Raw genomic sequence first — 22,343 nt, forward strand, 5'->3', positions numbered from 1 at the left:
TTCACCTTTCAGTATGACCAGTTGTAGTCTCCTTTTACCCGACTCCTTACCCACCTTTCGTTCTTGTATTAATCCCCATCTTCTCCAATTTAACTAATCATTTCTCCTGTGGAATTGGATCAAACGCCTTACTGAAATCCAGGTAGATTACATCTAATGCATTTCCTTTGTCTAGAAAATCAGTTATCTTCTCAGCGATCTCCTTTTTGTAAAAACATGTATTTTATCCCAATTGCCTTTTTTACCTCTATGTCTTTAACTACTTTCAAAATTTGTTCTAAGAGCTTGCATATAAATGAGGCCAAACTAAAAGGCCTGTACTTTCCCAAATCACCTTTTTCCCCCTTTCTAAAATAGAAGTATTACATTTGCAATTCTCCAGTCATAAGGTACAACCGCTGAGTTCACGGTGCCATTTGAAACACCTGAGAATATGATGAGCCAGATCATCAGGTGGTATAAGCTGACTTCAACAGAGTGATGCTGATTTATATCAGCTGCGGATTTAGCCTTTCGATGTTGAAATAAAAACAAAAACAAAAAACAAAAAAAACCCACAAGATTTGTAATGGAAATAGCTAGCTAATATTATTTTGCTGTATTTAAAACAAAAACCTGTGGAAATAAATGTTCAGCTAAAAGAGAGAATTGTTTGCTAAAGTAGTGATAAATCTGAACTTTCTTAAGGTAATGGTTGGCCTTGCTCTGCTTTCCCAATATTGACAAAGCAAGGAAGGCTCAATCAATACACCCATTCCTTTGTGAACTATTAAATTATACATATTGCTAATGAATAGTCATTTAATTAGCACAGGAGCCTTCAATTTAAAAGTTGTCTATAATGCACACTGAACATTAAAAAGCAATTAGCAATGACTTTTCAGCTGAAGCCTCATTTAAAAATGATATTGCCAACTTTTCTGTCTTAAGTTAGCCTTCTTGCTACATTTGCAGCTCAAATGCTGATACAGCGTGTCCCATTTATTACAGAACCATTGCTATAGAAGAATTCATTCTTCTAAAACATAGGAACAAGTTACTTTTTTGCATGAATGACCTGCATTAGTTCATCAAGCTCCGATGCATTCACACAGGAAAGCTCAGATACAAATGTCTGCTTCTGAATCACAATGGTGGCTCTTTGGGAAGTTTCACGTGGCTGCTCCAGGGCTTTGAAGACAGTACCTCCAATTATTAAATATACAACAACCAGCAGAAAAATCGTTGAGACCGTCTTCCATTTCATAACATTAATAGCCGAATCACATTCCTCTGGTGACGAGAGCACTGTGGGTTTTGTAGAAAACGATAGCCGTGATTTGGAGTTCTGAGTGGCAGATTTGGGATCCAGCAAGTCAGGTGCCGCCACTAATAAAACAGAAAAAGAATGTTAACGTCCACAGCGTTGGACAGAGGTGTATTTAGCTGTACACCTTTCTTACCAGGAGGTTACAGAGATCCTGTTAATTCAAAATAGAGTTCATAGAGAGTTGTGTTATAAATGCATTTCACTTGTACACCATGTTCTATTACTACAGAATGACTGGTTTCAGCTACTGCTAGGACTAATAATATGCTATTTATATGAACACACATGCATACACACACTTGCATTGTTTACTATATATATGTCCCCTATAAATACTCTGCAAGTGTAGTTCTAACATGCAGTATTTTCCCTATTTTCTTCTGTTCCTTTGAATCACTATAAAAAGATATTTTTCTGTAGAGCGTCCTCACATCTTGAACAATCTTAGGCATTGCTAATATGCTTCTCAGACTACATTTTAGTCAGCGTTAAAAAACTATCAGGAAAACAGGACTCTTTCCTTAAGTCTTACATGCCCTCAACTCTGCATTCAGACACTCATTAGAATATTTGCAGTTCACTTTCAAATTCCCCACACAGGTAACTATAAAAATGATTCATTATTAATTCTAACACTTTGAAAGTGTTGGCTAAACCCTTTTAGGAAATACCAGGAACACAAGCGCATGCCTGTTGGAAAAGTCAATCATCTTATTATAGGATATTTGATTGTTTACTGCTACAAGAAACCCACTGGGACAGTAATGATCACTTGTGTGTGTTATCAAGTAGCCCCATAACGCATGATTACAAGTAACTACACTAGTAATTATATAAGAATAATCCACATCACATACACTTAAAGGTCCTCTGAGGGAAGATTGCAACAACAATACAATATTTAAAATTATTAATATATTTTGAATGGCTGCAACACCACTTTCAGCTGTTGTGGGGAAAGCCTACTTCTAAATGTAGATTCAAAAGTCTCTCTCCCACGTCTCTGGAAGCTGGGAATGCCCCCAGAGGAGGGAGGGAGTGTCATTTTCCACAGAGATAGGATCTTCTCTTGAGCACCCGCTGGAGGTTAACCTACAGGGTTACAGGAACTCTCATTCGAAAAGAATCATGCAATACAGGTCAGAAGAAAGGCAGACCTAGGAAATTAATACACTGGACCTGAACCTGGGGAGGGGCAGGGGGATTAGAGGATGAAAAGGCAGCCCCAAATGAAAAAGCTCCACTCGTGCCTCGGTGTACGGCTATGAAATAGTTACTGTTCAGCTACTAGAAAACTAGAATCTGGTTCTAACTAACCGGGAGCACCAGACCAGCATGCAAATATCCTTCAAGTGTAGTGGGCATGGAACACTGTATGAGGCTATTGATATGCCCCTGGACAAAAATCGATGTGTGAGGCTAAGATTGGGAAGGACGCCCGATTTAATAACTGCCCCTTCAAGCTGTGCTCTCTCCTCGGATTGACATGATTTGTGATGGGGGGGGAGGGGAGAGCCATCACGTTTTCCTTTCAGTCAGAGCTCCCCTTGCCAGTCAGAATTTTTCCTATTATATTATCACGACCCTCTGTCCAAACCCAAAACTGGGGGCACCTCAGGCTACGCCAAGCCTCATGCTGTAGACTAGGAAACTGCTCCTCTTTCTGCCTGGCTTCGACATTTGCAGACAGACACACACATCCTAGCACCATGAAGAAGGGCAGACCTGCCCCCCCCCCCCCCAGTTCTCCTGCTACACTCCCCCTGCAGTCCGCTGAATGCAGCTAACAAAGGAGAACAGGACGTCTGTGAGGCGCCCTAAACTGATCCACCCAGTGGTGCTCTGCATCCCTCCCATCAACTTCCCCAGCCCCCTGCTGACACCCATCCATAATGCAGTTGACAGGGACATTTTCACACTCCTGAGAGGAGCAAAACGTGGACGCTCCAGCCAGAAAGGGCCCTGGCCCCTTTCCTCTCCCCCTCTCCCCAGCAGCCAGCTCGCAAAGATGCGCTGGATTTAAAGCGCTTGCAAAAAGCATCCTTGCAGAGCGGGGTTTGGCTGGCGAAATGGTCCGGTGGGAGCCCGGAGCCCAGCCTGACCCTCCCGGACAGGGGGAGCTACACTCACCTTAGACAAAGGAGAAGTGTTAGAAACAAAAGCCAGGCAGGTATTTAACCGAGCGTGCAAAATCTGGGACGGAGATGCAGGAAGGAAAGGGGTGAAGAGGGACTGAGCAGCCCTGAGTCCCTCCTGCGAGGAGGCATTGGGAAAGCAAGGGAGCATGCAGCATTCAAACAGACTTTGATCTGGAAACGCACGCTATTGTGCCAGTACTCACTTCTTATTTACAGACCCGGCGCCCTCTCCTCGCTTCACGGGCAGACATTTTTTCAGGGCTTGGGTAGGTGCCGTTTGACCAAATGGAAAAAGAAAGAGAGAGAGAGAAAAGGACCAGACCCAGGGCGGATTTGCTGCTGCTGAGCTCAGATTCCACGTGGAGCGGAGCCTGGCGTTCTCCCTGTCACTGGAGGGATGTGAACGATCACAGTGTGTGTGAGAGTGAGAGAGATCACCCTGTGAGAGAGAGGGAGAGGGTGTGCATGTGAGATCACCCTGTCTCTTTGTGTGATGGCCCTGGCTGTGTGTGTAAGAATCTTACAGAAAGATCACCCTATCTGTGTGTATGATCACCGTCTGTGTGTGTGAGACTCACTCAGGCGCCAGGTGCGTGTATCAGCCTCTTTCTGGCTGCCAGTCCCTGAGGTGAGTCTGTCACAATCTCAGTGTGTCTGTGTCTTTCGGTGGTGTGTGTGTGTGTGTGTATATATATCCACATCCCTCCCTCTGTCACTGTGGGCGGGGGCCTGTCTCCTCTCAGCCCTGGTGCCTGGTTCTCACGCAAAGTCTGTGCCCCCGCTCTGTCACTTTGTCTCAGGCACCTGGGATGGGGTGCCTGACTCTGGGTGCAGTTGTGTGCCTCGAGAACTCGTGTGTGTGTGTGTGTGTGTGTGTGTGTGTGTGTGTCCTTGCTCTCCGCTTGTGTGTGTGTGTGTGTGTGTGTGTGTGTGTGTGTGTGTGTGTGTGTGTGAGCACCCGCTCCTCTCCTCATTCTCTTTCCCCCAGTGTATCCCAACTGCTGGGTGCATCTCCCCCACTCTCCCTCCCTCTACCCAGCCTGCTCCAGCACCAGGGCCAGCTGCACCCTCATCTCGGTGAGCTGCTCGGCATTTCTACCCGGCCCCTTCGCTCGGCAGCGCAAGAACTAGGCTGAGGCAGATGCTGCAGGGATGAAGAGGGGGAGAAGGGGGTTAAGAGAAGAGGTCCGTGGAGGAAAGATAAATCCCAAACTGGTGGGCACTGACTTCGGAGGTCCTGGGAGAGAGCAATGGGGTGGAGGAAAAGCCAACAGCCTGAGTCCACGCATGAAAAAAGTGGGAGAGATGTTTGGCAAAGATAGGGGTAGGAACAAATTGGTCTGTAATATTGGTATGCCGTCCTTGACAAACCCAACAAAATGCATGGTTAGACTGGGCTGTTGGTTCAGAAGAACCTGCTGTTGCAGATGATGAGGGGTGGGGGAGAGGCATGGTGCAGCGGTTGCCTCCTGTAATTCCTGCCTCTTTTTCTAGGGGGACAGAGATATAAAAGTCTGATAGCTGGGAGCCTGCTGGGGCCAGAACTGCTACCTAGTTGTCACCGATATGTAGATTCCAAGCAACTTCTGTGTTGCCCTGGAATGTTTTAGACTATGCAGCCTATCGTCCATGTTTTCCAAAAAGAAGGAGACCCCCCCATCAAAGGACAAGACGACTGCAGCCACAGATATCTCCTCATAAATATGGCAGATGCCATGTATCAAGCTGCTGAGTCTGCCACATCCAAGCTGTCCTGGAGAGCTGTCCTTGCCACGAGCTTGCCCTCCTCTGCCATCAGAGTGAACTCGCGTCTCGAGTCTGCCTTTCTCGGGAGGTGTGCTCTGTACTGATGGTGTCACACTCAGAGTACTCTCTGAACCTGATGGCTCCACTGAAGGGCAAAGGGCCACCCCCATAAGGAGACACTTAAGTTTCACTGCTCTCTCTTTTAAAGCAAGGCTTAAACCCTCTACAAAAGTGTGACACTTGTCACTGATATGGAGCTCCTCCAAACACTTTAGGCAGTTGGGATGTGGGTCACTGACTGACAATGGCCTGGCACATGACCAGCAGGACTTGAACCCCAGAGAATGAGGTATGCCTCCAGCACAAGTCCAGGTACCATGAATCAAATTTGGTCCAAAAAGGACCTAAAAACTGAAGCCTATCACTAACTGTACATTATATCTAACTAACTACTAGCCACTAAATGACAAAACAGACTATATACAGAAAGAGTGAGGGAAATAAACTTGTGACTTATTTATTTAATATTTGCCTATTCGCCAAGCCAAGAAATAGCATTCTTAATGGCCAAGTGGAGTTCTCGGAGCCCGCCTCTAAATTTAGCTAGCGGGCACTCCTCGACAACACGTATCATTGTTTGATCTGCACCACAGCTGCAGCTTGGATTGTCTCGAAAACCCCAGCAGTGCTGGTTGGCTGAACAGAGGCCTTGCCCAGACTGGAATCAGTTAAGAAGGGCCCACTGACAACGTCGCGAAGCGTGGAGCATGGGTAGTAGGGTCTGTGACGGGAACTGATTGGTGTTTGATGTTAAGCATCAGTCTTCCCACCACAAGGCCTCTGCTGTCATGTCCTGCCATGAAAGAAGCATAGCTGGTGGGCTAAAAATAGTGTTAGCAAGCCTGGGAGCACTCCAACAGTAGTCACTCGTGGCAAGAAGAAACTGAGGCAGGGGCGGCTCTAAGCACCAGCGCAGTAAGTGCATGCCTGGGGCGGCAACCCACGGGGGGGCGGCCTGCCGGTCACTGTGAGGGCAGCAGTCAGGCAGCCTTCGGCGGCATGCCTGTGGGAGGTCTGCCGGTCCTGCGGCTTCAGCGGCAATTTGGCGGAGGGCACACCGAAGGCGCGGGACTGGCAGATCAACCACAGAAACGCCGCCAAATCCGCGTGACTGTCGTGCTTGTGGTGGCAAAAAACATAGAGCCACCCCTGAACTGAGGGGATTTGGGGGAGGCTCACAACGGCAGAGGGCAATCGAGCCACCCAGACAGGTACCGCTCAGTGAAGAAGTTCTCTGACAACTGCACATGAGTCATGCTCACAGCTAGTGGAATAAACATGTGCAATCACTCAAAGAAGAAACAATATTTGTTCCCCCAAGAACTTGCAGTGAAGAATCCCCTAGGAGATGTTCCCAAGACAGAGGGATAGCAATGATCTTTAGCTCCAGAAAATATGTTCAGTCTAATTTAGTTTTAATGTTTATAATTATGTAAACTGACAGCGACACGTATGGCATCAAGAAAGCATTGGCACAGCAACACCAAAAATCAAATACAATTCAGAGTCCTTCTCATTCAGAAGTTAGAATCACTGGGGCGGATGCTCAAAGCATCTAAGGGCTTGGCTATACTGAAAACTTTAAAGCACTGTTGCAGGAATGCTCCCGCAGCAGCACTTTGAAGTGCGAGCGTGGTAATCCACCTGGTTTAATCCTAGTAATCCACCTCCATGAGGGGATTAGCACCTAGAGCCTGTCCACACTAGCGCTTTAAAGCGCTCAAACTTGCTGCACGCAGGGGTGATATTTCACCCCCCTGAGCCAGCAAGTTAGAGCGCTATAAAATGTAAGTGTAGCCAAGCCCTAAGGTACATTAGAGCTGCTGCAAACTGCACAGTTTTTCCATTGACTTAGAAGGACTTGGATCCAGCATTTCAGGAGATTTGGTTCATATATGAAGATTATTTGGGCTATGAAGGACAATGTTAATTTCTCCCCACCTTGGACCATCTTAGCTCTGCTGGCTGGTATTTGGGGGAGCAAAGCAGATACTATAGACCGTTCTGCATACAGACACATTTTAGAGAATGAAAGATGCAGTACACAGCAAACAGAAGGCATCACCCTTTCATAGCTACATACCCAACAAAATAAGTTAGAACAGATGGATGGTCTTGAGAGTAAAGTCCCTGAATGGGAACTCAAAAAATCTGGGTTCAATTTTCAGTTTTACCACAGGCTTCCCATGTGACCCTTGAACAAATAACTCATTCATTCCGTAGCTGGCTAGCTGAAAAGTGGGGAGAACACCTCCTCGGTCACTCTAGTCTATATAGTGAGATCTCTGGGCAGCGCTGTCTCTCACTATGTTTGTGCAACGTCTAGGACAATGGGCCCCCCCATCCCTGATGAGCCCTCTAGTAATTGCTGTAATATTATAACTTCCTCTAGCCTACACCTTTTCCTGGCACACAAGTTACATCAGGTTACAATGCCCTGGAACCAACGTACTGACCTATCACATCACCTCAGGAAGAAAACCGTTACAAAGAGAAGAATGCACAGGAGCATACTGTAGGCCTCTGATGCACACTGCACTTGATTTATATCTGATTTCAGGATAAGGGAACCGGGACATTGTTCTGAGTCTCTGCCTTCAGCAGCAGCAGCGAAGAGGAAAACCTAAATATGTTTTAAGAAACAGTACACCCCATCTTACCAGTTCCACCTCTGCTCAACACACAGCACTTAGATGTGTATGTAGTGAAATCAATTCTAAGTTGATTTGGCAAAACATAGCGGAGAGACTCAAGTTGTAGCAAGTAGAAGGACTGGAAACAAATGGTCACATATAAAATAAAATCATAACAGGCATTTGAGAGCCTAGACTTAATTAACAAGATATTCTCATGTCGTGTAAAGTATTGCTCGTCCAAAATCCTTGCAACACTTTACAACCAGGCTGGCTATGACCCTCCTTTCACAAGACAAGCATCCCATCAGCTTGCTTCCTCGGTGAAGGATTTCGTATGTCCCTCTGCACGCCATGATAGATCAGATCAGTCCTTTGTCTTTATTCATAAGGAGGGTACCTCCCTCCCTCTGTTTGTTCCAGCCTGTAGATTTCACTGTCTTTTATTTGGCAGCTGGCTCAGTATGCAGATAGTCATACATTATGAGGCATACAGTACACAAACGGCCAGTCAGGGAGATAGGTGTCTGTTACCTCCGGCCTGAAAGGATCATCTCCAAGGTATGTCACCTCCTGGTGACCTGCCTTAACTCCAAGACCTTAAGTACATAATTTTCAGTATAGATACATACCTCCTTAAATATTATCCGTACGTACAGTTCACAATGATTTTGACTACCTGTCGGCTTCTGGCTCTTGGCGGACACCTTACACACCACCCTTCAGTGAACTATTATTAAGGCTACATTTTAGTCACTACATTTAAGTGAAAGTTATGAACAAGTCCAGGCAGTAAACAAAAATTCATAGCCAGTGACCTGTCCATGACTTGTACTATATACCCCTGACTAAAACTTGGGCCTCGGACCCCCCAAAACACCTGGGTCCTTACTAAACTGGTGAACGTCACATTTAGAGAAAAGTAGCTGTCATTTGCTTCTCTTGCACTAGCTTGTGGTACTTCCCTTTATGGAAATCAAAGTTCTGGGTCCTTCTCGTCAGCGGTACTGCTGACTGCTGCACACTAACTTCAGCTTTTTTTGTTTTCCTTCGTGCATATATCTGACCCCGGAGATCCATGTCGCTCACATTACGCCACTGAAACATTCGCGTTAGAAACCTTCTCAAAGAAGGGAAATATTTTAGTATTCAATTCTCTGCCCCTGGAACAAACAGTTTTCCAATGAGACTCAAATCTGTTGCTTGTTAAAGCATTATTCTGGATAAGTAATTGGATTTCCTTCTGTAAGCTACCAGCATGCTCACTAAGGGTCTGATTCACTATTGTCCTGCACCTTGTACTGTTAATTTCCACCAGTCAGCCCCATGAATACAATGTGAGAGGGGCACTGCATGTAGCGCACCACTTGCTCAGTCAGAGAGACAGTACCTATATAGAGGGGTGTGTGTGTGGTGGGAATGAAAAGGGAGAAAGTCAAAGAGACCGCATTCCCCTAGGCCCATCTCCTCTAATCTGTGTCCTCTGCACTTGCATTAGTGGTCAGGATGCCCAGGTCCTAAATGATTAGCAGAGTCAGACTGCCTTTCTGTATCTTTCCATCATTGATATATAGGTAGCATCTGGAGGTTGCCAGTCAGTGAATAGGGCCCTGTTGTGCTAGGCACAAAGTAGTAAAATATAACAGGGTATTTATACAGCTCACTGCCTGGGGTTCCCTTGGGTGAGAAATTTAAAAATTGAGTTTCTTTCTCTTTTGAGTGGACAACTCAGACTTCATGGCTCCTTTCATAGGAGAAAAGATTAGTCACTGTATCCTTGACCAACACTCTACACCCTCAAAGTCCCTTATAGTTCAGTGTGTAGTGTGCCCTCTTCAGTATGACTTTATGTACTATCTATCCAACCTAAACCTCCCCACTGCAACTTGAGACTATTACTCCTTGTTCTGTCATCTGGTATCACTGAGAACAGTCTAGATCCATCCTCTTTGGAACCCCCTTTCAGGTAGTTGAAAGCAGCTATCAAATTCCCCCTCATTCTTCTCTTCTGCAGACTAAACAATCCCAGTTCCCTCAGTCTCTCCACAAAAGTCATGTGCTCCAGCCCCCTAATCATTTTTGTTGCCCTCTGCTGGACTCTTTCCCATTTTTCCACATTCTCCTTGTAGTGTGGGGCCCAAAACTGGACACAGTACTCCAGATGAGGCCTCACCAATGCCGAATAGAGGGGAAAAGACAGTTACCTTTTCCGTAACTGGTGTTCTTCGAGATGTGTTCCTCATGTCTATTCCACAATAGGTGTGCGTGCTTGCCACGTGCACTGGAAGTTTTCCTCCTAGCAATACCTGTAGGGAGGAGCACCCCAGCTACCCCTGGAGTGGCGCCTCCATGGGAGTCTTCTCTTCTCCAGACTAAACAAACCCAATTTTTTCAATTTTCCCTCATAGGTCACGTTTTCTAGACCTTGAATCATTTTTGTTGCTCTCCTCGGCACTTTCTCCAATTTGTTCACTTTGTTGCCAAAGTGTGGTGTCTATAACTTGCCACAATACTCCAGTTGGGTCTTATCAGTGCTGAATAGAGTGGTGGAATTACTTCTTGTGTTTTGCTTACATTTCTTTTGGACTTTCTCAGAAGAATTGAGGACCCTAATTGATCGCTGCTGACCGAAACTACTGATAGGTTATTTCTCAATTATATAATAAATTCAGGCCATTCATAGTTTTAAAAATCAGTAGTAGCACAGTGTATTGAGAGTTATTTAGCACAAGGCTGAAAGAATAAAAACAAATACTTATTTCAGTGCAAATCAATGGAAAAAAACAATCCTGCCTCATTTGCCTCTAAAAGATGTAGGACAATGAAACCCAGAATGTAGAACATGTTAATCTGGTCTGGATTGATTGCCTAAATGTTTGTAAATTAAATGTTTGTCTTTTCAGCAATGTTATTAGAAGCATATACATCATGTTCCACACCTACTCTAAGTGGCTCCCTTCAAGGAACTCTCAACTCTCAGAAGACAGTATGGAATATTGAAAACAGACTCTCACTAATCTGTCATTTTTCTATTTAATTTATAAAATGGGACACAGAGAGAACATTGCGGGCTGCGGATTTTGCAGTGCACAGATCAGTCTCAGAAGCATTCACATAAACATCTGAAAGCTTGAATTATGAATATAGACTGATTTGTCAGGCATTCAAAGAAGACAAAACAATGCAAATATATTTTTGGAGACTCAATTGTTTTAAAGCTACCCTCTAGCTTTTCAAAGTGCTGTTCAGTTTCTGAGCACATTACACATTGAAAAAAGGTTTATATATAACCATACCATCTTTGGAACCGCAGTCTTACCAGTTCCATTTTGATGCAAATCCAGGAATTTACCATGGGTTTATAAAATCAATTTCAGTACTGTCGTGGTTGAGATTATATTGTAATCCACATTTTATAGAAGACAACCAACTAAATACTCATCAGCATTGCCAGAAAGTTTTAAAAATTGTTTTGAACAACTGAACTCTCCACAGAGGATTGAAAGCCTTAGTATATCTTGCTTAATAAGGCTGATGCTAGGTAGGACATGTTTTCCTTCATAGTGGTGATGGGAATTAAAGCCATTACATGGGTCAAGTTGGCCTAAATCCTTATGAACAGGAACATGAAGCAGCCAGGCAAAACCAGTCACAGGGGCAAATCTAGAGAGAAGGGCTGTAATCTACACCAAGGACCAATGTTTTTCTTCAGGAGAGGGCACATTTACCTTAGTTTGCCAAGTTTTCATTTGTAAAATGAGCACATTTGTAATTCATAATGCAAAGAAAATCCAGTTTAGTACACATGTTCTAGTTCCCTCTCTGATCTTCTTCTAGGAATTGTAGGACTATGTGGAATTATATTTCAATGTACATGTCTGAATCTGATTTGGATATAGATAGCAGCTCCACCTAATATGTTGTTAACATTTTCTCCTTAACATGTGACACAATTGTGTGCAATCACTACCAGCAGCAGACAACAGAGAGAAGCAGAAAAAGCAAGAAGATGGATGGCGTTGAGGCATTTCTTCTCCTTCTCAAGAAAAATCTTTACAGGACTAGTAAATTCTTGTGAACAGTGTGATGTATAGCTAGCATTAACTACTGCAATGGTGAACACAACAGGGCAGCCCAGTGTTCCCTTTGAATACTGGCACTTCCAAAAGCAGCATAGGATGAGGTTTGGTAAATGCGTTTAGTTCGGTTGAGAGCTATATATGTATACTGTTGGACATGAATGAACTGAGTTGCTAGGTGGACTGTAGCTGTCATGGCAAATGTTGAGAAATCATGATATGTGGAGAAAGTGAATAAGGAAGAGTTATTTACTCTTTCACCTAACACAAGAACCAGGGGTCACCCAATGAAATTAATAGGCAGCTGGTTTAAAACAAATGAAAGGAAATACTTCTTCACACAGTGAACAGTCAACCTATGGAACTCATTGGCAAGCGATGTTGAAGTCTAAAACTATAAAGGTGTTCAAAAAAGAATTTGATAAGGTCATGGAAGACAGGCTATTACCGACGATGGTCAGGCATGCAACCCCAAGCTCTGGGTGTTCCCAGCCACTAACTTCCAAAAGCTGGGAGCATTGGCCATGTCAGAAGACCAGATATTGGGCTAGATGGACCATTCGTTTTGATCCACTATGGCCGTTCTTATGATAGGTCAACTCACTAATCATAGCAAAACCTAATTACTTCACTATTGCTCAATCCCGTGACAAATCTTCTACTGATTTCAATGGGAACAGGTCAGGTCCTCACTGTACATCAAGGGTTCTTTCATCCCCATATGCAACAACTTTGTCTCCTTTTCTTTATGCAGTTGTCCTGTATTACCCAAGCACTAGGTCACCTGGGTATCTCACAAAAGGTCCGCTGAGCTAGCCTTGAGTGCCTCTACAGTGTGGTCACTGACATATTGCTCTTGGAGTACGTGTAACCCTATGGAGGTTTTGTGGCAGAGGGTTCCTAGTGCTTTTCTAGTTTGGAATCCCATTGAAATCAATGGTGTCGAATGGGTTGCAAAGAAGTCAGAGTAGAGCAGCCTAGTGAACTTTGAAAATCCAAAGTACTAGAATCTAACTCAAAACATTCATCCTTGGTAATAATCCTACAAAGGAGCAGCAGACAAACAAATCTCAGTTTTGTGCTTTTTCTTTTATTAGTAGGTAAAAATGAGAAGACTATTTCAAGACCTGAAGGATGAGCTGAACAGCACTTATCAACTAGACCCTTCCATCAGCTACACTGGCATACAGCATAGTGATACCAGCACCTTTAAAACATGTTTTTAGCGTATTACTATCAAGTCACATTGATTTTTTTTTCCATTTCCAGACACTTCAGGAGACAAAGATAGAAAGACAGCAAACTAGACTATATTAGCATGAATTGTACTGCGAGCCTTGCACAAAAAGGAAAAATCCAGCCAATGCATTCTCTGCAACAGAATATACAATTGTTTAACATCACTGTTGTAATAGTCAGGTTACTGTGCACAGAACAATACTGGAGTGCCAATGACAGCATTTGTATGGAGACTTTCATAAATCAAAATGGAGTGCTAAGGACAAGTGTGCTTTCACTGATGATTTATCAGCCCTGGCTCAGAAAGTTGCCTTAATTTATACAACCATCTTACCAGGAATTTACTCTAGGAATTCTTCTTGTTTTATGTACCACACATCTGATATATATATATATATATATATTAGAAATTAAGAACTGAGGGTAAAATGTTCAAAACCACCTAAACAACTCAGGAGATCATGTCCCGTTTGTTTCCAGAGACTTAAGCTCCTAAGCAATTTGGGAGCCTTTGAAAATTTTATCATACAAAAATATTAAGTTTAGAGGGAGTTAAGGTAGAGAGTCCATAGCACTAAATCACATTACAGGAATGCTTTAAATTTTCCCCAAACTAAGCACCACAAATGCAGGAAATTCAACATTAAAGTTACATTTAAAAAGTAGTACACATAGGTAAAGAAATGAAAATACACAGTTAACACAGCCTTAACTCGTCCCTGTAGTGACACCATGCAATAACCGTAGGACAATAAATATTTTCGTTTTTGTGACCTCAGTTCAGCTAAAACTGATTTTTTTAAAGACTTTTTTCCAAACTCATCTCCCTCATGTCGTCACTACAAAGTCAAGATGGGTTGGGAAAAATTATAAAACCCCTATAATCTTTTTTACCCTTACATTACTGATATATACTCACAACCATAACTTCATCTTAATGTACATTTTGTATGAGTTTCGTTAATTTTTAATTACCAGAAATTTCACACATGATCACCGAACAAGGAATCAAAAGAAAATGCTACTATGATATTTCTAATTATTAGAAGATATGCAGTGTCAATCTTTAATCATTTTATTTTAATTTTAACTTTCAAGGTCAGATTTGCTGGCATACCAGAACAGCCTAAAGCATCCAGGACGCATTGGCCATTTAAACTTAATGCTACCCTGTTTCCCCGAAAATAAGACATCCTCCGAAAATAAGGCCTACTTACAGTTTTGCCTCTCGTTGTAATATAAGGCATCCCCCCGATAATAAGACCTCCCCGATAATAAGGCATCCACCGATAATAAGGCATTTTTCATTTCTGAAAAATAAGACATCCCCTGAAAATAAGACCTAGCGCATCTTTGGGAGCAAAAATTAATATAAGACACTGTCTTATTTTCGGGGAAACAGGGTAATTGGCATTACTAGAACAACACAAAGCCGATAAAGTATAGTGGTGAATCTGTCTCTTAATTTGCAATTGACTTGTTGCTTTAGAGAGCGGTATTATTGAGATTCATGCTATGTGAAAAGGGGGTGGGTAAAGCACAGTCTGCAAGTCTCAATATCTGTGAAATTTAAAGACTCCTCCTATGCGCCTCAGTTTCCCTGCAGGGGCTGCCTGGCTGCACAATAGAGATAAGGCAGCAGTGTCATCGGGAGCCTTTCAGGCATTGATACCCAAGCTCGTGTGCCAGCATGGAACCTTCAAAGAGCTGTGAAATTGGGCCAACTAATCTACCAATGAGCACTCCACTCATGTCCAGTCTCCTTCATCCAGAGTCATTACACCCCATAGAACTATTGCATGAAAAATAACATGAGAGAAAGGGGGGTGGGATTGGTGAAATTGCATCTGATGTCACAATGGTCCCAATTAAAAGTTACCTGACCGGTTGAACTGACCCTGTGTGTAGTCTATATAACAATTAGAGTAAAAAAATCCTTAAAATAGCTTAATTGCAACCTAATTTCTTGCAATATAGCCTACACACAAGTTTTCAATTAATTGTAACTATATAAAACATTTGAAGAGTTTGTGTTAAGATCATTTGGGACATAGAAGAGAGTGATACAAATGCTAAATTTCTTAAGGGTCCCAGTTTTCAATTAATTTAACTAATTAATTTATTTTCTTGTAATTCTCAGAAAATTCATTCTGTGCTCAAAAGGAAAGTACTGTAAGTTTGAGCAGGCAGGATAATGCTGTGTTTTCCATACATAAAAGACGTTGAATCCTTATTTGAGTCTAAAGCTCAACCTGAATTATGCTTAATTTTTTCTTCCAACTCAGATCAGTAACAACTGAAGAAGAGAGACTGTAAAAAGTAGAAGATACAAAGAAAAAATGAAATCATCTATATATATTATGCAAGTTACAGTCTTACAGTGTTAATATTAGTGTCATAGCCGATCTGATTTTTCTAATACATGGCCTGGATAGGGAAACATGATCAGCACTGCTTTGGGAAAAGTCATTTCTACTCAGTTGGACAATTATTGATTTTAATTGATTCGGCTGATGTGACCCTTTATATGTTCCACTGCACTGCGGTGGGCTGCTAGATTGAGCCCACTAAGGCCTTTTGAAGTGATGAATACATTTTTTTAATGTAGAGTTTATTTGGAATGATTTATCCCAAACTCAAGTGCATTATGATGAACAAGGTGGAATTCCCATTTTTACTGAAATGCAGCTAGGCTTGTAGACATTCTACTGTGGACTTAATCATCCACTTGTATGTCATCCTTTGTCCATTAAACTTTGTTATATTTACAGTACATTCTATTAATAGCCTCAGGTAAAGATGGACTGAGAAGTTGAAATGATAAGAGCTGGAGGCCAAGACCTCTGGGAAACCCTTGCTCAGAGGTTTAGCCGTTAGATGGTATCTTCTGCCTTTCCAAGTAACTGGAAGGAGTCCAACACCATTCTGCTGTGCAAGAAGGGATCGTGAAGATCTAAAGAACTTTTGTCCAATATGACTGCTCTCACATGTCTACACGCTGTTCACCAAAATAATAACAAACCGACTCTCACAGAGTCTGGACGAGCAACAGCCCAAAGAACAGGCAGGTTTTCGGAGGAATTTCAGCACATGGACCATATTTTCACTATATTCCCTTTATGTATTGCCTTTGTCGACTATGAAAAAGCGTTGGACAGCACAGAGATCAATACAGTGTTGAATGCTCTTGCAGAGCAGGGCATCGACACAAACGATATCAAACTATTAAAGGAAGCAAATTGACGGCACAACTGATACAATCTTATTTGATACTCCCCATCCCAGTTAAGAACGGTGTGAAACAAGGCGACATGGTTTCACCGAAACTCTTCACAGCCTGCCTCGAAATAGTAATGAGGCAGATGAATTGGAAGGGTGGAATCAACATCAACAGAGAGCAGTTTTACCATCTTGGATTCATGGGCTATATTGTGTTGATTGCCAAAAATACTATCAAAACTACAGAAAATGCTGCGAGAACTCAACACAAAAAGCAGCTAAGTCGGACTGAAAATTAACCGCTCCAAAACAAAATGTATACGATCTGATACCTTGCCAAAAGCCCAAATAACAATGAAGGGAGAACAAATAGAAGTGAGCAATATGTCTATTTGGGCCAAGGAATTAACATGCGCCACGATCAGGAAGCTGAACTCTCGCGAAGAAAGAACGCACATTGGTGTGCATTCAGTTCTATCAGGGATGTCCTCCAAGGAAAAATCAACAAGGCAACACGTGCCAGCCTCTTCAGCTAAACAGTACAGTAACTCCTCACTTAAAGTCAGCCCTTTTAACAGTGTTTCATTGTTATGTTGCTGATCAATTACAGAACACGCTCGTTTAAAGTTGTGCAATTGTTAGTGGGGGAATGGTCCCGCTATTGTGGGGAACTTTCCTGGCTTCTGCACTACCGCGGTGAAGTGGGCTAGCGAAAGGATCTGAGTCCTCGCTCCCACTCCCTTTACCCAGAGGCCTCCCTGCCCTTGAGGGCTCCCCTTCCACTCTCCTGTCTGGCAGAGTCCTCGTAACCCCAACAAGGCTGGGCCCAGGATTGCTGTGCCCAGGATTCCTGGGGGGGCTCAACCCCCAACCCTGCTGTGGTCACCTAGGACAGGGGCTAGGGTGTCCCCACTCCGGGGTACCCTCTCTGCACTGGGCACCTGCCTGACCCACTGATTATTCCATACAATTTAAAGCAAATACAAGTTGTTTAATTAACAATTAATCTAAAGAAAAGAACAAGGAAAAATGGGAAAGGTTAAAGGAAAACACATCACCCTGCTCTGTGGCAGGGAACATCACAAACAGTGTCTCTGGACATCAGGGCACTTTGCAGTCTGTTCCTTGTAGGTCCCAGATTTCCTTCTCAGGCCCTGGCTGTGCTGCAGGTATGCTGCAGGTTGGACACTTGCAATGGTGGTGGCCACACACCTCCGTGCTTTGAGTGGTGGGACCCTTCTTCCCAGCGTCAGCCCCCCGTCAGGTTAAGGTCCCCCGCCCGGTCTGGCCTACAAGGGCCCTTGGCTAGGGGTGTCTTTCTGTGCTAGGCCCTTTGCCTGAGGTCCCCCTTTGGCTGGTCCCAGTTGCTCACCACACCTGGCTCTGTGGCTGCAGCTCTGCTCCCAGCACAGGATCTGCTCTCCCTGGGCTGCGTCTCTGGCTCTGTGGCTGCGCCTCTGGCCCCTCTAGATCTGGCACAGTTCTGCTCTCCAGCTCAGCTTGGGCCACTGCTTTCTCCTTAGCTCAGCCCCACTCAGTTTGACCCAGGCAATTCCAACTCACACGGAGGACAGGACCCACCCTGGCCTCCTGTCATGCTGATTAGCCTGCCTGCCCTGTCAATCATGCTGACTTGAGCATTGGCCTCTCGCCATTGTTCCTGGGGACTGTCAGTCTCAGGGTCCTGATTTCCCATCGACCCCTTCCCTTTTAGTGCTGGGAGCTAGCAACCAAAACACCCCCACTGAATGTTAGTAAGGGGCAACGGTCCCCTTACACAATGCTGCCTTATGTCATAACAGATAGTTAAGGGTTAATGCCTCTTTTACCTGTAAAGGGTTAAGAAGTTCACCTAGTCTAGCTAACACCTGACCAGAGGAACCAATGCGGGGATAAGATGTTTCAAAAGGAAGGAGGGAAGTTTCCTTTGTTTAGTTTCAGTTTAAGTTTTGACCGGAGTGGGCAAGCTCCAGAATTCAGCCTCTTATCAAGTAGTGAGTATTAGTGAAGGAAATAAATAGGTTTATATTTATTTTCTTTGTAACTTGTCTTGGGCATTAGGGAATAATCAAATTGGGTATTTTTTGTGTAACTAAGTTTTTGCCCAGGGGAACATCCTCTGTGATTTGAAGCTGTTGTCTGTGAGAGTAGCTGGTATGCTAATCTCTCCCAGAGGGTTTTCTTTTACCTTTCTTTTTTTTAAGTAAAAGCCTTCTTTTTAAGAACTTGCTTGATTTTTCCTTGTTTTAAGATCCAAGGGGGTTGGATCTGGACTCACCTGGAATTGGTGGGGGGAAAGGAGGGGGAATGGTTAATTTCTCCTTCTTTTAAGATCCAAGGGTTTGGATCGGTGTTCACCAGGGAATTGGTGAAGAAGTCTCTCAAGGGTACCCAGGAAGGGAGTTAGCACTTGGGAGTAGTGGCAGCAAAACCAGATCTAAGCTGGTAATTCAGTTTAGAGGTTCACATGCAGGCCCCCATCTCTGTACTCTAAAGTCCAGAGTGGGGATGAAACTTAGGACACCTTATAACGTCGTTTGGCAGCCGCCTGCTTTGTCCACTGCTTGCAGGAAGAGCAGCCTGTTGCAGCTAGCTGTTGAGGGCTTAGAATCTGGGTGGACCAGCAGCCCCCCCTTTCAGCTCCCCGCTCCCCTAGGTTACCTGTGCAGCAGCTGCCCAGCCAGCTATCAATTGCGGGCAGTTCAGATGTCCCTCCGCCCACTGCCATGTGCTGCTCCTGCCCTCTGCCTTGGAGCTGCTCTTGGGAGCCTCCTGCTTGCTGTGCAAGGGGGGGGGCTAATGTCAGGGTTTCCCCCTCTCCCCTGCTCCTGCACCCCACTTACCCCTTCTCCATATAGAGCAGGGTGGGGACACTGATGGAGAGAGACAGAGAGAGCTTGGGGCAGCAGCTGCTGTCTCAACTCCCGATAGACTTAAAAAGACAATGTACTTACGAGTGGGGTCAGCATACTTAAAGGGGCAATGTGCATCTCTCTCTCTCTCTCCCACACACAGGGTGTGTGTCTCTGTTTGCCATGCTGTCTCCCCACATTGGTGCTGCCTTGTAGAGTGTGAGGTTACATTAACAACATTTTAACCCTTGAGGGCTCAGCCAAAAGCTAGTTCATCATTTAGCAGTAAGACATTCCCTGGGGAAATATCTCACTCGCTTCCACCCCCTCAACCAAGCTTCACAATCGTCATCGCTGTGTACAGTATTAAAGTGTTTGTTTAAAATATGGTGTGTGTGTGTATAGTTTTTCCTCTGGTGAAAAAAATTTCCCTGGAACCTAACCCCACCCATTTATATTAATTCTTATGGGGAAATTGGTTTTGCTTAACGATGTTTCGCGTAAAGTCATATTTTTCAGGAACATAACTACAACGTTAAGCGAGGAATTACTGTACTGCAATTTTGTATGGTAGTGAAACATGGGTGCTGACAGAGGAGCAGCAACTGTTGTCATGGAGAGGGCGATGGAAAGAAGAATTCTGGGAATTTCAATCCACGACCGAGTCCCCAATGAAGAGATCAGACAGCAGAGTGGAGTGCTGAACGTCGTTGTTGAGAGCAGGCATAGTAAAATGCGATAGGCCGGGCATATAGTGAGGCTCACTGACAATCTATGGACTAGCAGCTGCACTCGGCCAAACTCCAAAGAGATGGGAAGATGTTACCATGAAAAGACATGGCCGCACATGGAGAAGGAAGGCCATGATACAAGGAGAATGGAAGACGTGTTGTGATTGGTGCAATCGAGACGAGGGCTGAAGGACCAATCGATCAAGGTGATCAAGGTGAACTTCTAGTAATGAATAGTCTCAGAAATGTGTTTTGGAAATTTAATGAAACATCTATATACAGAAGGAATACTGCTAATGTAATGTGTGGTTTGGTATTTAACTGCATTTCTATTAAATTTTATCTCAAACAAGTTTCTACAGAATTATTTACAGAACATTGTACAGCGATCAGCTATATTACCAACATGTTGTGAAATAAAAATGGATATGACCATTCTTTCAAGATAGCTTTCCTGACATAGTTCTCATTCCTAGTCATGAAAACTATTTATCTTCCAAAGGTTATCTTGATCTGAAGTGATATAACTGCAATGTAGAAGTTTCGTGCCGGGGCTCAACCCTCCTGGGCAGGAGGGGAGCCACACCGACTCACTACTGGTGGAACAAACAACCAGTTAGTTCAGGGCTCAGGCCCTCTGGTGCAGGGGCTGAGCAACCGTATAGAGTTAGGAAGCTCAGGCCCTTTGGTGCAGGGACTGAGCAACAATATAACAGCCAGTTGGGAGGCCCAGGCCCTGGATCAGGGCGGGGCACAAAGAGTCACAGCTCAGGCTCTCTGGTGCAGGGGCTGAGCAAACAAGCAGCAAGTTCAGGTAGGGCCCAGGCCCTGGATCAGGGCAGGGCACAAACAGTCACAGCTCAGGCCCTTTGGTGCAGGGGCTGAGCAAACAATATCCCAGTTGGGGTAAGCGCAGGCTCCTACACCTGCTGCAGGGGGGGACGCAGGCCCTCCCAGTCTACTGCGTTCCAGCCCGGGGCCCTAGCAGCGGCTATCACCTCTGCTGGTCAGTGGGGTATCCTGCCCGAAACACGCCGGGCTCGGGCCAGTACAGCAACATCGGTTCCTCTGGTCTGGGGCTTGGTGGCAGGTCTGGCAGCTCCTCGGGGAAATCCGGCCACTGAGGCTCCGGCGGCTCCTCCGGGTAACAGCAGGGGCAGAGGGGCTCTGGGGGCTCCTCGCCTTCGTAGTTGGCGCGAGGCAGGTCTGACTGCTCCTCACAATGACGGGAGCGGACGGGCTCCAGCGGCTCCTCCTCATAGTGGGCTCGGGGTAGCTCAAGCTAGTTAGGGCAACAGCCTCGGCCCTCAGAGGTCTCCCGGCCGCACGTCTGCTCCCTGCGGTGGCTGGGCCTCACTGAGCTCTGGCGGCCAGCTTTTACACTTCCTGTACCGCCCCTTGACTTCCGGGGGGCGGGAACAGGCGTCGGTGACTCCGCCCACTTGGGTGTCTATAAGGGCTCTCCCTCTGCTGGGCAGGAGGGGAGCCACCCCGAGTCACTACATGCAGGCTAGTAACATAAGGGTCCTAAAGTCAATCCAACCCTAACCCTGTCCCTTGACCCATTAAGCCCCACCCCTTGACCCCTCAAACCCCGCCCACCTGTCAAAGGAAGTCCCGCCCCAGAGGGTATTACTTCCGGGGTCAAAGCAGCCACATGATTATAAGCAAGGTGCCTTCTGTGACCCCTGTAAGAACTCCTCCCACTTCCCTCTACCAATCACCATGGGTTTTGCCCTGATAGGACCTCCCAGAGAGGAGATTTGACCAGTCAGGGTGAGTCCTAGGGCGGGGTGACCTGTTCGGAAGTAGGTCGTGTTACCCCTCTAAGAACTCCTCCCAACACCCTCTGCCAGTCAGAGTGCAGCACCATTACCCCAGAAGTCCCAGCTACGGGCAGAAGAGGCCATCTCTTACCAAGGACACGTGTTTTAGAAATTGTGGAAAGGCTGCTGAGAGGAAAGGTGGACTCCTTTACCACCCCCGTGAGAACTTCGGACTTTGTTTTAGACCTGAGCACCTTTGGACGTGTGTGGAGAAAGCGCTACATCACTGACAGTTCCAAGGAGGACCTTTTGACTCAACCGTTGATGGATACGTTGGAATCCAACCCCAAAACCCTTGTGAGGCACCCCGATGAGTCTGACGGCCTCTCATTGTTCAACCCCCTAGAGGTGGAAGGTGATCATGGCTTGGAGGAGTCACCGGCGGGCAAGGTGAACGGAAAAGACGTTGCTCAGGTAAATGAATGATTAAGAAGCGAAGGTCGAGGCAGGGCCGGCTCTAACTGTTTTGCTGCCCCAGGCAAAAAAGAAGAGCGCCGCCCCGCCGTACCCC

General features: G+C 45.1%; 1 protein-coding gene across 2 annotated transcripts; it reads right to left on the bottom strand.

The window, feature by feature from the left end:
- Positions 1-526: 526 nt before the first annotated feature.
- On the bottom strand, positions 527-21,549 carry LOC128833557 (potassium channel subfamily K member 2-like). Of its 2 annotated transcripts, none has more exons than XR_008444277.1 (2): positions 3,651-3,768; positions 527-1,368 (listed from the first exon to the last, which is right to left on the bottom strand). XR_008444277.1 is itself a non-coding variant. In XM_054021509.1 (2 exons), the coding sequence occupies exons 1-2, from the start codon at positions 21,264-21,266 to the stop codon at positions 1,037-1,039; spliced, it is 594 nt and encodes a 197-aa protein (XP_053877484.1). In that variant the 5' UTR covers positions 21,267-21,549; the 3' UTR covers positions 527-1,036. The 2 variants fall into 2 exon arrangements, 1 of the variants encoding a protein (XP_053877484.1); XM_054021509.1 differs by lacking the exon at positions 3,651-3,768 and adding an exon at positions 21,005-21,549.
- Between the last annotated feature and the right edge of the window lie 794 nt (positions 21,550-22,343).

Source organism: Malaclemys terrapin, chromosome 3 (assembly GCF_027887155.1).
Source record: "Malaclemys terrapin pileata isolate rMalTer1 chromosome 3, rMalTer1.hap1, whole genome shotgun sequence".
Lineage (NCBI taxonomy): Eukaryota > Metazoa > Chordata > Testudines > Emydidae > Malaclemys > Malaclemys terrapin.